Genomic DNA, 17,912 nt, shown 5'->3' with positions numbered 1-17,912 from the left:
GAGGTACACTGTGTGTATATGCATGGGTGTGTATGGACATCTCACCCATGAGCCTGTTGCATCCTTAAAAGGCTCGTATAGCCTGCACATGATGTATATCTGTATCTCTCTGGTAACCTACAAAGAAAGAAACCTTTGGGCAGGTTGGGCTGGCATTATGGTTCAAACATGTCTCTGAAACATGTCAGGCATGTTTATTCGGGGCTTCTTCTGTGTTCTCATATGTTCACATATGAATCAGGACTGCCATTGTGCCTGTACCAGAAAGTCAGTGCTATCTTCCTGGCTGCCTCTCTAGGTAGTCCTCTCTCCCTTATTCTGGAGCACCGTCCCAGACGGCTAAGCTAAGGCCAAAGGGATCCTGAGGATTCTTCCTGAGGTCTGTAGGTCTCACTGCATGTGGAGCTCACTGGGAGCACAGCTGGCCCTACACAGAGAAGGGTTTCTGAAACCAGGGTCTGCACAAGCCATACAGGGCCAATGAGCCTGTCTTCCTGCTTCCTGGTCCCTGGTCTCCTGGTGACAAAGTTGTTGCTTTCCTTGCCCTCTGCAGGGGTCTGACCACCGAGTGTGGGGTGGACCAGGTCTTTCCAGGGGGGGACAGGGACTGTGGTCTGCTGATCCAATCCTATCTTCTGCTCCAGCTACATATCTAGGTGGGTAGCAGCCAGCCTGGCCCTTCTTGCTCTGTCTTTTAAAACCTCCCCTCACACTTATCATGCAGGGATAATCCTCAGCTGGTCTGCAGAATTGGGCTTTGTGATCTGTGGCACACACTTAATTGACTCAGTAGTAGTTGGAGTGTGAGGGAGAATTTGATCCTGGGATTTAATTGAGGCTTGGTTTCATTCCATCTCAAACAGTGAGATAGATTCTCCATCAGATCTTAAGAACATTTTTTTTCCTGAACATTTTAATCTTTGTACTGTGTGTCTATAGAATTGAGGATAAAACTAAACATTAGCAGCTTCATTTGTGAGCCCTGGGCAGGACTGATGGTTTAGTTGTCTTGAGTTTGAAGTTGGGATTTTGCGTAGGATAGGGAGATGGACATATCTTACATAGTGTCTGACTCCAGCACCGTCTCCTCTGAGGGTCAGGGCTCTGGCCACTTCCAAACTTGAAACACCATCAGATTTATGTGGACTTCCAAGTTGGGAGGGTGTGTGGCCTGTCCTAATGGGTCAGGGATCCGGGTTTTAGGTGGCACCCAGTACAACAGAAGTTGTCACACCTTCCAGGAGTGACAGGAAAGAAAGGATTCTGGCTGAGGATCCTCTGGTTCAGGCCACGGGACAAGGGGGCACAAGCAGGGCTCTTGAGCCTCTCTAGATCCCCAACCTTGTGATATGGGTAGTTGTCAGGATAGGTAAGTCAGCTCAATAGCCTTTTGTGTTATTTTGAGCAGATTAACACTTCACCGTTTCAGAGACAGCCCAGAGATGAACCCTTTCTGCAGCCTGGCGGGCCAAGACATGTGACGGTTAGAGCCCAAAATAGCAGCTCACTTCAGGTGCATGTCACTCATGGAAACTGACACAGATCAGTGTCAGGGGGACCAGGAAAGGATGGGTGTGGAGCCTCCTCTGGTGGGGCACCTCGTGGGCTCATGTCACCAAATCTGGAGTTTGGTCATGGCTGTATAGAAAACAGTCTGTACACATAGTAGACGCATATGCCTTCACTTGTACCTAGGTGAGTAATATGTTGACTGCATGATTCATTTCTTATATCATCTAAGTCTTAGTTTATCCTGTTGTGGCCCCCTGGGGTCCCTGTCCCCATTACTAGCTGCTGAGATAGAATGACAGAAATGCCTATACAAGGTTTGCAGGCTTTTTAGGCACCCTGAGAAATGCTATCTCGGAGTGTGTTCCCTGTGTGCAAACCTGTCATTATCCTCCTGAGCTGCAGACTTAGAAGGATGCTGCATGGCATGCAGGTAATTCCCAGATGTGAGCTTCTCCGGTGATCTCCCTTGACCTCCCAGCAGTTAGCAGGTCATGACATGGGGAAAGCCCGGAGCTTAGCCACTAGGCTCCTCCCTCAGGCCTAAGCCTGGTGCTCTGTGGTGTTCTTGGCTGACATCCTCCACTAAGTAGCCTGTCCTGACCCCCAGCACCTGTTTCATCTCAGTCTAGAGAACCACTAAGCATGTGTTGCTAGTTGTAACGATGTGGGTGCCTGAGTTGGCTAATGGAAGTTTGCTTCCCTGTAGCCAGAAACTATCGCCACCTCCTGGGGATCCTGGGGGCCCAGCAAGCTCACAGGAAATCCCTAGCCCTACTAGCCTGGGCCAAGGATACTCCTGATGAACCTACAGACCTTCTTTTAAGCTATTTGGCCCCAAACTCTCCCTGGTGACAGAGGAAGAAGGTGTGTAAAATGAAGTGGTCACCCTGCAACCCTGTGTTCCTCCCTGCTGGTCTTCCCAAACCCATGGCCTCTGTGTCCCCTTCGCTGTTTGAGTCACCCATGAGTCTCATGGAACTGTCTCTACATTTAGGAGTAGATCTGAGCTGGGGACAGAAGTCATGCCAGCATACTATGACCCAAGGACCAGAGGCCTCTGTCACTCAGCCAAATTGTGAACCATGGGCTGACCTGGGAACTCCAGAAGGGTCATCGAGACCCCGCCTCTCCTTACTGTGTCTCTCCTTACTGGTCCCACCCAAGTCTCCATCTTCTGAATGATGCTGAATCCCATGGCCTGATAAAGCCACCCGACAAAGGCTTGAGAGTCTCTCTCTGGCCTCCTGACTACCTCGTTTTCATTGTAATCTAAACACGGAGCTGACATTTATGATTGTTAAATGCCATCCTGTCACTCTATTCCTGTCAAAGTCACTTTGAATCTTTATTCTGACGTCCATCATATCCTATATCCCCTCAGATGTATGTCACAGCCCTTTGGGGATAAACAGCTCATCGGTGTGTGCCTCGGGTAGAGGGGCACGCATGAGAGAACCTGAGTCCTTGTTCTTTACAGATCCTCACCCCCAGGGCTTCCTGGCCACCTGCTCTGGAAACCTTGTATACTAGCTGCTGAGGGCTAGACTTATCACTCTATCTGGAGCCATTGACTTTGGCTTTGTTTACTTTGAAATCTTGCATAGGTTTTGGAAGCCGTCCTGCCTTTGCCACCCAGCATCTGAGACAGATTAGCAAAGGCCTGGACCTGACCTGCTAGTCTGAAGATGGCTGGGCATTTTAATGAGACCTGTCCTGTGCTGTGTTCTCTAGTCTGCTGTTCCCTGGACCTGTTTATATCCTCTGGACAGATTATGTCTCTCTCAGAAAACAAATAGCTGGAGTTGATGAATACCCATTGGGTATACATTGTTCTTCCTGCCAGTGGACACTAGATTCCTAGAGACCCAGGAAATCAGAGGCTGAATGTGGCTCTGGGAATTTTGTGTAGATGTATCCACTATGGCATTTGTCTTGTCCCAGCATTGGTGCCACACACATGTATGACATGACCTGAGAGAAGTGTTTCTTCAGGACCTATGGATATAGGAGGAGAAGGACAGAGTGGGTCTGGTTTGGATGCCCAGAGAGAGTGTAGCCATCAATACCCCTAGACCAGTGTCTCCACTGCGCCCCATTCAGTGTTGGGTTAACTTCCAATCCTAACCTATGCAGTGTTGAACAAGATCCAGATCACAGCCCGTGTGGTGCAGGACCAGTGCTAGTGTCCCAGCATATGGAGTGGTGTCAGGTTCTGGTAGGCCACTATACAGTGTCAACTCTTGCTTGGGAAGGTCCCAGGATTTGATTCAGTTGTCATCAGCACTTGGTGGAGCAGAGAGCATGTGTGTTTGTCATAGATCTGTGCCAAGGCCTAATCCCAGTGCTGAGCTGGCAGACAGAGCTGACATCTGAGCAGCCATTGAGGCACACCAATACCCACTATCTCTGCATGCTGTTCAAGGACTTGAATGGGCTGTGGTCTATGGCCTAGCCCCCACTGAAACCGCTTGCACCTGAAGGCCAGGCACTGAAAGCTCAACTCACTCAACAGTCAAGTTTGCTTAGCTCTCTGGCTAACAAGAGACACACCCCTCCCTGTATGGGACTTACCTAAGACCCTGAGCCTTCCTCTGGTGTTCAGGGAACACAGGGCAAACAGGATAGGTTGAGCCCAAGTAGAGGAAGGCCTATGTCCAAGGTGTTTTCTTGAAGAGACAGCTGGAATCCAGAGTGTACAGACCCTGCCCCTGCTGCAAATGTCTCAGGTCTGTAACTCTATAAATCACAGACCCTCTAAGCCCAGATTGTCCACCTACCCACTATATGGGAACAAGGTGGAGATCTTCTTTCTTACACAGCACAGACACAGGGAAAATGATGTGATTGGGAGGTGTCCATCTGTCAAATACCGGGATAGCAATATTATGCTGGAATTCCCATGCAAGACTGTGAAAGGTTGCAGGTGGTATCATATAGACAGTTACACTCTTAGAGCAGTAGAAGACCATGGTGCCTATATGGAAGAAGTGACTTAGGGACATGTTAAATAAGATCAGCTAGTTATGGAAGGAAGTTCCTGTCACAGTTACGTGCACCTGAGTGCAAATAGATTCTGGTAAGGTACAGTGATCGGGCTCATCCCTGGGGGTGAAGGGATGCTTCCTGGTCATGTGACACTTGCCTAGTTATGCTGTATCTTTCTTCAGTGACAACCTCAGAGCTTTGTCATTCACTGCCCCTTCCCAATCCTACTCTTTGCAGACACAGACACATGTGCATGAATGGCCCCTTGTCATCCCACATAACCTTGGAGTTCCTGCTGTTAGGGAACTGGAAATGGGGACCAAGGTGGTGCATTGCTGGCCAAGGACAGACATTGCCAGTGTCCATGGACCACTACAGCTGTACAATGTCATTAACTTGGTAGTATCCCCCATCCTGTTGGGACAGCTCTAGACAAATATCCAAGCCTTGGCCATAGAAGCCATACACACTAACGTGGCCCAGACACCATAAACTTTGACCACAGTGTGTAGGTCAAGTTTGACAGGAATAGCAAAGTGGCTGGAAACAATCTGTAGGCCATAAAATAGACCTTAGGTTGGTGGCCATCTGGCCACTCGTCCACACATTGCAGCGGCGAGCACAAGAAGGAAATCACTTCTTTCTCATGTGCTGGAGAGCTTGCTATCTGCTTCCTGCCGGTTTGCCTTTTGGCTCCCATCAGAGCTGGCGCTGTGGTTCTGGGATCAGTTCTATAGAGAAGATTGGGTTTTCTCTGTGGTCTTCTTGCCCTGCCCATCTCCTTGCCTATGCATCTGTTTGTTTGTGCCTGCTTCTTAACAACAGCATGTAATTCAGGGTGTGACTGGGTAGAGCGAGTCAAAGCAAGCAGCCTGAGGGAGGCAGCTCTAGCTGGGTGCTTGCATTCTGCTTGAGTAGGCATGGGCATTTGCAGAAGGAGTGGCTCATAGTCCTCAGAGAATCCTAAGATGCTCCATCCTCTCTCTGAATGTGTCTGGTCCATTCTCCCAACATGAACTTGGCACACTAGCCAGGATCTGTCAGCATCCTTCACGATTCTGAGCAGGTGACTTTAGTCACCTTGGACAGCTCCTCCTAGTCCTGACTTGCCAAAGAGGCCTGGGTTTTGGAAATACCCCCTTGTGTCCCTGATCACATCCGGACAGGACATGCCCCAAGTTCCCAGTGGCCTGGACATTGCTGGGCTGTTGACGCTGTGTGATACCTGTTCTAACCAGCTTCCAGGTTAGGCTGGAGAATCCAAGCAACAAGGCTAATATAGTGTGGGATCCTGTTGATTGGAGAAAGGGTATTTGTGTGGCATTCACAGAAGGATCCATGTGGTGAGGAAGGACATCCTGAGTTGAAGGAGTTACTGCTGAGAAGCCCTGAGAGCTACCTGCTGTGATTGCAAATCAGACGACTACTCTCTTGTGTGCATGTCTAACTTCCTTTCCAGTGTCTGTCTGTCTGACCCTGCACTATTTCCAGCTGACACTGGTGTGGCATTCATCCAGGTGGGTGGGATTCTGACATCCAGCATCTCTGTGATGTGCCCTGTAACCAGGAGACCATGAGAAGCTGGATGCCATGTGCCTTGAGGTTTCTGGGTACCCACAGGGAGCAGCAACTACTCCCTCTAGGCTTTCACAATTGGTACCTACTATGTGCTGAGTGGGTAGAAGATCCTGAAGATGATCACGTAACATACCTCAGGGTTTCTGTGGTTCAGTCCCTAACAAGGCTGTGAAGTAGCATGATAGAGGGGCATTGGGCTCACTGTGCTGGGATGACGTGGTGGCAGCACCAGCCAAGCTGAGGGATGCCCTCTGTCCTCCTACAAGGTGGCCAGTTTTGCATTTTTATTGTCCGCTGTGAATACCATGCTATCTTAATCAGACAGTCCTGCCCTTTAGCACCTACTGGTATTGGCCACACAATGACAACTTAAACTGCAGGGGGTTATTTCCCAGTGGGACTCCCTCTTCTGAGGTGAGGTTGAGGCTTTGGAAAAACATGTCCCTTCTTCTAGAGCCAGTCCAGGATCATGTGTGCCTGGGTACAGATGAGGACACAGGCGTGTGTACCTGTGCATCCACACAGAACAATGCCTGCAGCATGTGCAGCTGAGTGTGCCCATGTGTACCTGTGTGTCTACATGGAAGCTTCCATGTAGCCTGTGTGCACCTCTGAGTACAGCTGAGCATACCTTGTATTTACCCAAGAACATACATGAAGCATGCATCTAGCTGAGTGTGTTCCTGTGTACATGCATGCTTACGTGGGCACATCAGTGTAGCCTAGATGTGCCTGACTATAGATGAATACACCTACAGGGGCACACCTGTGTAGCCTGTGTGCACCTGAGTATAGATGAATGTACTTGTTCGAGCCTGGGTGTGCCCATGAGCACATTCATATGTGCACCTAGGTGTTGGTTGACATGTGTGAACTCGTATGTACCTATGCATATGTGAGTATCTCACAGCACATGCACCCCCGGTAAGTCTATGCCCATATGGAACTTAAGCTTTTACTTGATTGCATCCTGTGTATATCTGTATAGTCTTCCCTATATCTGCAAGCCAGGCCTTTGGGCATGTAACATATTTGCTGTGTGTCTTGGTGTACCTCTTACATGTGTATTATATGGGCAAGCCTTGGGATATATACTTTGGTCTCTGGCCGTCTTGGTGTCTGCTCCGAGGTGGGGATGATAGTTCCTCCTTGCAATATGGTAGCCCATATACACACTGTTGGTTGCCCCATTTTCTGGCTCCAAGATAGCACATCCTGAGGACAGTGTCCTAGTACATTGGAATGGAGGCTGCATGGCTTGGCTTGATTAGAAATCTTAGCGTGTGGAGGAGGAGGGGGAGGCAGCACCTTCCTCTATAATTCTGAGATTTCATTTCCGTGTGTGGTAGAAGAGATGGCCACATTTAATTTCCTGTCCATTGGGAGAGGGCTGACTGGAATCCCTGACAGAGCATACAGGAGATGGTTTGCTGCCTGTCACAGAGAGCTCTCTCCACATCTCTTTGGCTGAGACAGCTGTGGTAAACCTCACTCTAGGTGGGTGCCGGATGGGTTTCAGGCTTTGGGTCTTTAGGCTATGGCCACTTAGCTTGTGGCTATTTCTTCCTTGCAGGTCAGCTGGCCGCTGGAACCTGTGAGATTGTGACCCTAGACCGGGACAGCAGCCAGCCACGGAGGACGATCGCCCGGCAGACAGCACGCTGTGCATGCAGAAAGGGGCAGATAGCAGGCACCACTCGAGCCCGGCCTGCCTGTGTGGACGGTAAGAGCCCCCAGCCTTCTGGTGATACTTCAGGGTACTGAGCCTGGTCTTCTAGGGTTTCTGTGTGAGCAGGCATCACTCTGATAGAGCCTTCTCCAGAATGCTCTGAGGCTAAGACTCTGAGGTATAGTCCTAGGGTCAGGCCTCTGGACAGTCTTTCCTTAGGCTGGTATATCTAGTGTGACTGTATCCATGAGCAGCATGTCCTATACACATAGGGGTGGCCACTGACTACATGATTCTAGGTGTCAGAGACTCAACATCTCCACCCAGATGTGGTTCCTGTGCACAACCCACAGAGATCTTCATTATAACAAGCTGAGCTGTATCCAGTGTGATATTGTTTCCCAACCTCAGGATGGTTCTTGAGAAAAGGATTAGCAGAATCAGAGGTATGGTCAGAACAAGGCTGACAAGATCCTTAACTAGATCTCAGATGGTACCCACTGTGGATCTGAGATCTGGCTAGGTATCTGGCCAGGGTCTACTTTGCCCAAGACTAAGGCATGAGGTTCTTTCAGGCCTTGGCTTCCCTGTGTAGCTTGGGGTTTAGAGTCAATTCCGACTGGGATCCTGCCCTCGGCTGGAGACCCAATGGTATGGTAAAGCATCTTTCATAGACCCCTAGAACTGTGGGCACCCCACAACCCTGCTGGCAATTTGGAAGGGCTTGAAGACTGTCACAGTCAAGAAAGTGTAGAATGAGGGTGATCATACTGGCCAGGGCAGAGGGTGGTAGAGGATCCATAGGCTACCTGGGTCATATCTGAACTTATACGTAGCTAGTGGGGTCCAAGGACTGGATTCTGTGCAGCCTAGTCTCCAAGGACTCAGCATCTTTATCCCTGTGAGCAGAGTGGTAGCAGCCTCTTGGTAAACACAGAGTGGTTTTCTCGGACCACGCTGAGGTGATGTGGAACTGGCAGCCACAGCACTTTCTCTTCTCTCGCTCGTTCCACCAACCTCAGGGAGACAGGGTCTGCATTGAGTGCTAATTGAATCTGGATCTGCCCATCTGAAACCAAATCCCTGTCTCCCCCAATCACCCTCAACAGCCTCCTGGTGCCTTGAGGAGCCTCGTCCCAGAGACCTAAATTAAAACCTCGCCATTTTCAAGGGAGGCCAAACAAATTAGTTTGCTCGAGTTTTCTGCACAGTGGGCGTTTTTTTAGGCTGCTCTCTAATTTAATTTTTGCTTTTCCTGTTTTCTTGCTCTGTGTGCATAATAAGTTTCCTTGTATGCCATTGTGTCTGCTGAAGACAGTCTGAGCTGTGGTGGCCCAGCTGACATTGAACACCAGTGCTCTATGCTGACCCTGGATTCAGGAGCAAAAGTGGTAACCCACTGTTCCTGCTGTTGTCACATGTTCTCTTGCTGGCTGGCTTTGTAGCTATTGGTAAATGTGTTCACTCATTCATTCTGCAATTCATTCTGTCATTTATTCATCCAAATGAGATGAACCAGGTATAGACAGGTATAAGGGAGATCAAGTCTCAAAACACCTGATCCATAGGAACCCGCCCCCTGAAACCCCCTACAACACAATGCTGTTGAGTACTGGCGTGTCTCACCTGGGCAAGTGTGTATCCCTGAAGGAGAATTTGAGCAGGGTCCTGAGGGATGAAGAGATCACTAGAAAGCTCTCCTCTGTGGAAAGAGGGAGCTGACGGTGAGACCAACTTCGTAGTGTGTTCTTCCCTGGCCTTGAGTCTGAGCCGAGGCAATTTTGCAGAAACCGTCTCCAGCACCATGACCTTATTCACTGCTTTCCTGACCTGATCCACTTTACAGAAAGCCACAAGAAAAGAGACCTGAAAGCAATCTGGTTGCCTGCTCCAGGGCTTCTCATTTTAACACAGATATCAACAAGCAGACCTAACCTTGGAGCTCTGCTTGTGGGCTACAGAACAAGTCCCTGCAGCACTGGCTTTGTGTATTGATGCTCCAGGTTACCCCACATGCCCCCTTCATGGTGCTGCCCTGGACTGAGAACCTTGCTGGGCTCTCAGCAGAAAACTGTGTACAGTCTTCTTCTGGCCAAACCATAGAGGGGTGTCCTCTCTCTCTCTCTCTCTCTCTCTCTGAGTTTTCATGAAATTCCTTTGGAAAGAAATCCAAATAAAGCATGACTGTGCGGTGACAGTGGGAAGGGGAAGGGGAGGAAGGAAAAGGGGAAGAAGGGGAAGAAGGGAAAAGGGAAGGGGAAGGGGAAGGGGAAGGGGAAAGAGAAGGAGAAGGAGAAGGAGAAGGAGAAGGAGAAGGAGAAGGAGAAGGAGAAGGAGAAGGAGAAGGAGAAGGAGAAGGAGAAGGAGAAAGAGAAGGAGAGAGACCCTTGCTTGCCTTTGGAGGAGAAATGCTCGAGGCACTGGAGTTTACTGAAAAGCAGTGTCCATGGATGTCCCATATAGAGCTGAGGGGGCTCCTCTGAGAGCTTTGCAGGAGGGCAGGCTGGGGTGGGGTCACAAACCAGTCCCTACATGAGGAACATTCACTCAAGTGCAGACAGGTGCCCCATAGTTATCTTCTGCTCTCCTGTATGCGCCCAATATCATCCCCTTAGGGGACTCTCAAGGCCCCTGCTTGGCTGATGTTGATGACTGTCACCTGCCTGGGAGCTGCCTGGCTGAGTGTGGCAGTCTGCACTTCCTGGTAGGAATATTAGCATGGGCTGGGAGGCAAAGTGGATCTGAGGTCCTGGCCCAAGGTCCCATCTTCGTCTCTGCTCACCACCCAGAGCTCATGAGCAAAAGCCCACGTCTTCCTGAACAGATGGGGACAACAGCGGTGTGTTTCAAGCCTCGAGAGCAGTACAAGACGCCAAGTGTTCCAGGATGCTAATCTGGGGACCGTAGTCTTTCTCTCAGTAACACGTAAGACTTCCATGTATCAGGTGTGGCCATAGGGAGCACTCTGCTGGAGAATATGGAAAGGGGATATGTTTGCAGTACCGGTCCATGTGAAGAGGGCTGCTCTGTTTCTATGTAAGGATGGGACCCTTTATCTTGGAAGTTGATCCAGAAAAGATAAAGGAGCAAGTGACCTCCACTCTTAGACTTGGCTCCAAGGGGTTAAGAATGCAGAATCAACTCTCAGTTACAATTGGCTCATCTCCCACTAGACTACCTCTGAGAGGTCTTTTCCACACATGTCACTAGGGCAACTAGATATACCCCTGCCGAAGAACAACATCAGAGCCCTACCCTATACCCTCCTGCACAGAGAGCAGAGTAAGTGTGGAGAGTGGAGACTCTAACCCTCAGAAGATCAGTAATTCCCCACCGGTCTTGGCTTTGACTAATGTTCCTAAGAGTGGCCATCAAAACAACAGCAATAACAGAAAAGGAATGAAATTGGACTTTACCAAAACACAAACTCCTTTGTTTCCAAATAGCCCATCAAGAAATGACTCAGTGGTTAAAGGTGTTTTTCATTGCTAAGCCTGACAACCAGGACCCACAAGGTACAATGAGAGAACCACCTCCCTATCTTGACCTCTGACCTCTACACACATGCTATAAGCATACACTCTCCCACACATACTCAAATAAATGCAGGAATACAACTTTTAAAAAAAAATAACTTTTAAGAGAAAAGGCCGGGAGATTACAGTGACAGGCACACACTGCTAAGACTGACAGTCTGAGTTTGTTCCTCGGAATCCAGATGCAGGAGGAGAGAAGTAGTGCTCTAGGTTGTCCTCCGACCTCCACACCTATCTCATGGTACCTGCACATCCATACCCGACAAAAATAAATAAGTGTAATAAAAAGTTTTAAAGAAAACCAAAATGAAAAATTCCATGAGAGAAGATAGAGCCCACGGGTTCCTTAAACGCTTCATAGAGTCGTATCGTGAATACAGAGCATATACCCACAAGAAACCAGGCTTGCAAGTGGAATACAGGCATGCACACAGACTTCCAGAGCTTCAGGAATAAGAGTACGTGGAAATTGGATACAGCAGAGTATCTATCATGGCCCCGGGGTATAAGAAGTCTGGCCATCCACAGTGGATAGCCAGGCGGGGGCATGTGTGAGACTTGATGTTGTGATGCTGGTGAAAGACCCATGCCTGAGGGGACCGCACGCCGAGCTCCGTTGCTGTGGAATGTCCAGCAGAAGTTCAGAGTCAAGGACTCCTGCTGGTCTGACTAGAGAGCTGCATTTCCCTTGGATAACAAGATCAGGCAGATTCAGTAATCAGCTTCAGCAGTGATCAGGCAGATGCCTACAGGGGCCCTGCCATAGGACAGGCCGAGGAAGGGCCTTCCTTGTTACCTCGGCATCTCCTTGAGAGGGAGACACAACCAGATTCCTTATGGACTTTCATTTGACAACTCTGAGGTTTACTCAAAACGGTTCTCACAGCCCCAGCTGGCCTGTGGGTCTGGCAGTGACCAGCATCTCCTTGCATGGACTTCTACTTCATAGTGTAGGTTTTGGTTGCCAGTGTGAGCAGCCTAGGCTTCCTCAGTTTGTCAGGTCTAGCAGTCAGTGACTTGATCCAGTGACATCCAGTTGTACCTGATTATCAGCTGTGCTGTAAATCCCTGGAAGCTGAGAGACACTTAGGAAGTGTTTGCTACGCTCCACCTTTCCCAAGCACAGCCATCATGCCTGAAGATCACCCCGATCTACATGGAGCTTCCTCACTCTGCATCAAACCCTGGTCAGCTCTGAGCAAGCTGAAAATGGCATCTGGGAGGGAGGTGCCATGAGAAGGGCTTCAGCTCCCTGGATACCAACTTGCATCAGGACCACCAAGGAGGCATCTCTACAGGAGCGTAATCCAGAGACTTGCCAGATTCAGTTGTGGCCACGGGGGTTGATGATCACTGCATTGGTAGACTGTATGCTTCCTTATGGTTCAGTGCCAAAATAGAGAGTGTCATTTAGGCACAGTGTCCCCTGAATCCTTTCAGATCTTATTGTTCTGAGTCTCAAAAACATGGCACAGCGACCTAGTAGCTATCTGATATGCATGCATAGTTGAAAGGATCCTCCTCAAAGCTCCTGCTTAGAACTTGGGCTACCCTGGGTATGCCCAATGCAGAAAGCCCTGCCCAAGCTCTAGGGAACCCTGATCTAGATGAAGGAAAAGAAGCCTCAGAATGGAGAGAGCCTGTGCCTCCAGAAAGCAGCTTGGGCTACTGGGGAAATTGCTGGCTTTCTGTGCACTAATAGAAGTAGGCCGCTGGACTGCTGAGCAAGTACAAGGATGAGCGTGCTTAATTTTCAACGTGGTGACTCCAGATGTGGTTGCCTGGCAACCACAGAACAAGGGACAGGCAGGCAGCCTCCTTGTCTAAGTTCCTTCCTTTCCTGATAGAGTGTTCGAGAACAGGGTCTCTGTCTCATCTAACTGTGTCTTTTCTCAGAGGCTCCTTGGGGCAAAGTGTTACACGCTGAACTTGGCAGTGGGAGTGGCATAGGACCGGAGAGACAGCTCCACACTGCTGCCTGTACTGTTCCAAGGAGCTCTGCTCAGAGACCTCCACTCAGGAGAAGTGACTGCTGCAGAGGAGAGTTTCAGGATAACATGATAGGAAGCAGAGTTGGAGCTCGTTAAGAAGAGACTTGACCCAGATTTAGAGAGGAGGTTAGTAGAACAGCAGTAGTGAGGGAGGGTAAGACACACAAGTGCGGGTATGGGTGTGACAGACAGGTGCCCGATCATCTCTTCACTCGCCATGCAGAAAAATCAAGTGACTCCACAGAAGGCAGCTAAGGGGTTTAAATGAGGCCATAGGGAGGTTCCTTTGGTTCGTTGGACAGCTAGCCGATAACACTCTAGAGCACAAAGGTTACAGGGAATAAAGGCGTGTTTACTCTAAACAGAATTTGTCTTGTTTCTGACAGTCTAAGTTCATACAAGCTCAGGCTTTGAACATGGCTCATTTGACATTCTTATTTAGGAGAGAGAGAAAGAGAGAGAGAGAGGGGGGGGAATGTATCTATATTATATACAAATATATATGTATTACACATATACATACATATGAAAGCATATATATATATATAAATATATATATACACACATATATATGAACAACTCTAGAAATGTTATTGCTATACTTTATTAAAGATTATATTGGAAAGAAAAAATAAAAAGGAATACTCTTTCTATCCTGGCAACTTTCACAGCAAATATTAGTTTCACTAGAAGTCTGGATTCTTAGTTGTCAAGAAACTTCAGCCAGACTCTAGGGTGAGGGGCTCCTTTTCCTTCCCCATGTCCCTAGAATCATTTTTGTCTTTCTGTGCTTCCTCAGGCTGGGTTTGGATTTTGAGGATCCCACAGTGCTCCTCTATGGTCTAGAAGATTTTCCCAGTATCCACTGATCTCTCAAGGCCTTGATATGGAACTGGCCACACAAGTGGGCCTTCTGTGTGTGCTGAGCCATGCTGGGGTTTGTGGTATCCAGGAGCACACACCTGCTGCAGTCACTGTTCTACAAAGCACACTCTGTGTTAGCCTCCAGTGAGGACAGCTAGCTGATGGGCCATGAGGGTCTATTCTCCAGGGGATAAGGCTAGAGAATCCAGACAGGGTATGCAGTCCCTGATCTGTGATTCCCCATATCATGTTATCTGGGGACAGAGAGACCCAGATAGAGCAGGCCCGATGATGTCAGACCAATTTTTTCTTCAGTTCCCCATCCTTATGTGAGATCTCTGTATTGATGTCCTTATCCCAAGAGCTCCAGGAGTTTGGGGGAGATGTATTACTTCAGACAGTGATATTGGAAGCTAGTTAGAACCTTATTTTAATAAAGTAACTGACTGGTGTGAGGAAGGGGGAGGGGAGTATTTGAAGAGTAACTATGTCTTCTACAATCTGGCTGGTCTACCAGCTAGCATTGTAGCCTTACAAGCAGGCAGAATGTTCAATGGAATCAGTCCCCTTCCTCACCTCACAGTGCAGCAAAAGCAGTGGGATGAAAAAAACCATCAGAGGCAACTCTGGGTCAGGCAAAGGTAGAGTTGGGCAGAGCTGAGTATAAAGGGCCTATGGGAACTGGGCTCCTTGGAGTTGCAATGTAGGAAGGCATCCTGCTGGGCTGTCACCTTGGGGGACCTTCCACCTGTGCTGTCTCCATTGACAGGTGGTCACATGCCAGCAGTGTCTCTTCCTGCTTACTGAGAGCTGACAGCCATTCAGGTCATCAGAGGACACAGTGGGCAGGAAGGTCTCCTTTCCCAGGAGAAGATACTTTTCCTTCTGTATTTCTATTAGCCTGCTCTTTGCTACTCAAACAAAATCCCTGGAACTGGGCAATTTATAAAGAACAGGAATGACAATTTTTCTCTGTGTTTCAGAGGCTGGGAAGGCCAAGTCCACTATTAGCTATGCAGTGTCAGTCAAGGCCACCATGTTCTCACGTGGGCCAAACTCTCTCTTCACAATCCTTGGCTGCTGGCATAGATCTGTTGGTGAGAATGCAATTCTCATGACAAGACTTCTATGGCTCAAACATACTGTATTGAGGTTAAGCTTTCAGTGTGAACGCTGAGGGACAGTTTCAAGATGTGACATTTAGAAAATGTGTAAGCTCTTAATGCAACTGTGCAGCTGCAGGCAGGGCCCCTGGTGTCTTTCTGAGTTGTGGGCAGAGAAGCACTAGACAGCTGTGTATAAAGCCTTCCTTTTTGCCTTGGCATCTTTGTCTCCCTGAAGACTAGCTCTGCCCTTGTGAGGGTCTGCAGTTGGCTGGCACTAAGTTGGGAGACCCACATGTGAAAATGTTGGGTTTGCAAGTTGACTGGTATACACAGCCATTATTATTTTGTGTATAAGCACATCTGTAATTAAGCTATCCAAACAACAGTAGCCTTCTGACCATGCTAGGAAGAGAAGAGCAGGTAACATCCAAATTAAGCAGAATAGAGAAAGCAGTGAAGGTGTGGATGAAAGCAAGGAACTCGACAGTGATTGAAGTTGGCTAGCCTGAGTTTAGCAAACAGATAGAAAGTGAGGAGGGGTGGGAGGAGAGGCAGAAGGCTTAGAACATCACATAGGAACAGAAGATGGGTCTGCACAACTTATAGAAATCAAGAGGATTAAAGAGAACACCGCAGACAATTGTCTACAAATGTGTAAGATGACTTCAGGGAGAAGGGCATAAATATCTTTAGAAAGACAAAAACAACCAACACTAACTCAAGAAGAAGTAGTAGAGTTGAGATATGACAAGACGAATCAGAACCGATGAGTACAGGGCCTTCCAAACAAGAAATTCCCAGGCCAAGATTTCTCCGGTGAATAACTGAAAACTTCAGAGAATTGGAACCAATTGTCCTCAAACCCTTGGGAACATCAGTGTGTTGAAACCACTTTTTACCTCACTCTGTCTCAGCCAGAGCCAAACCAATAAAATAAAGATGTATTCAATAGTATGCATTAGATTTGTCTTACACACTGTGGTCTGGGTAGTCCAACAATGACTATTTTCACACTGAAGAGACTGAAAATAGCCCTCTAACTGCTCAGTCCCCAAGACAGGCCACCTCAGAAGTCCCACTCAGCAGCTAGCTGGAGGCCTGGAGAATTATGGAGAGCCACTAGTCTTCAGTCAACATTGGAAGGCCAAGAAAGCTGGTTCTGATGGCCAAGAGGGGCCTGCAGCAGTGGCTAGGAGTGGTGGCGGCAAAGCAGCAGCTATCAACAAGCAGATTAAAAAACAAACAAACAAGAATTTTTTCGTGCTTCCTACTATCTGTGTCATCAATGAAAGATGTTCCCACATTCAGAATGGGCCTTCCCATTTTGATCAACACAATCAAGAGACTCATCTCAGGTATGGCCAGAGGATCACCTAAGCTAGATAACCCTACATGGGTATACTTGGAGGCTGACAGTATTAACTACCACATCTGTGAATCTGATATCATTCTGATAGTCAAATAATCAGCAAAGACTTTTCAAGAAAAATTGTAGGCCTTAGACATCTGAACACAAAGATGCTTCGTGCTATAAGAAACCACATTCAGTTAGAAGGACCAGGCACTATGTCTCCATGGAATTCCTCTCAGGAATGAAAGGTTGGCTCAAGACCTAACAGCCAGCCACTGCCATGCACTCGTACACAATGGTGTCAGTGCATGTAGAGAAAGCTTTTTAGTGAAACCTTCAAACTTTCACAATGAAGATGTTGGACATCCTAAGAAAGGAGGTGATCTTCAGCATAGCAGGGCCATCTCTCAAACACCTGGCCCCCATGTCATACTGGATGGAGGGAGACAGGATGTTAACATCTGAAACAAAACAGTTGACTGATGTGCTCTCTCTGTACTCCATGAAATGTGCCTAGAAGGGTGTGACTGGACCAATTGGACAGGAAGGCGGTGAGGAGGAGGATGAAGAAGAAGGGAAGGATGAAGGCAACGTCCCAATGGGAGAATGGACAAAGTAAAATCCTTGCTCACAGATGACTTGTGATAAGAAAAAGCAGAACCCATGCATGTTGTACACACACACACACACACACACACACACACACACACACACACACACCGTAGAGTTAAACAGTACTCAGTAAGAGTTTGGGGCACAAAGTTCATAGATAAAAGTGTACTGGGTTCTCAATTGTAAAATTCTCTCCATGGAACCCAGAACTGATTAGTTACAGACTTGGGGGTTGGCTTTGTTAAGAAAGTGGTCACCATAGAAGTGTAAATGCCTGTCCCCACCACCCACATTTTTAAAAGTAAGAGTTGTAGCATGTATTTGTAGTTCCAGTGTTGAGCAGGCAGAAACAGGAGAACCTCTGGAGCTCTCTGGGCACCCAATCTAGCCCACTAGATAGGTTCCAGGTCTCATTGAGAGAACTTGCCTCAAAAACCAGGGTGGATGGCTCCTAAAGAGTGACACATGAGGGTGTCACCTCTGTGTGAACATGCATTGACACAGCTTTAAAAAAATAAACCTTGTGCATAGTATTATCAAGAATAGGGCACTCAATAATAACGATAACAAGCCAATGTATAGTGGCCTATGCCTGTCACTCCAGTACTTAGAAGAGAGGCTTGAGACTTAGGGATTCATAGCCAGTCTTGACTACAAAAGATCTAGTCTCAAAGAAATTGAAACAAATTGAAACAAAGTAACAAATAG

At 48.1% G+C, this 17,912-nt stretch overlaps 1 protein-coding gene across 2 annotated transcripts in view; it reads left to right on the top strand.

Moving 5' to 3' along the window:
- The window catches only part of Tafa5 (TAFA chemokine like family member 5), a 217,223-nt gene that overhangs the window by 129,595 nt on the left and 69,716 nt on the right, over positions 1-17,912 (top strand). For both annotated transcript variants that reach the window (XM_028753703.1, XM_028753704.1), the window contains exon 2: positions 7,649-7,798. In XM_028753703.1, the coding sequence (XP_028609536.1) occupies positions 7,649-7,798 (150 nt within the window). The remainder of the gene's footprint in view (positions 1-7,648; positions 7,799-17,912) is intronic.

This window comes from Grammomys surdaster, unplaced genomic scaffold (assembly GCF_004785775.1).
Source record: "Grammomys surdaster isolate TR1022 unplaced genomic scaffold, NIH_TR_1.0 125953, whole genome shotgun sequence".
NCBI classification, from domain to species: domain Eukaryota; kingdom Metazoa; phylum Chordata; class Mammalia; order Rodentia; family Muridae; genus Grammomys; species Grammomys surdaster.
This window is presented reverse-complemented; position numbering and strand designations above follow the sequence as displayed.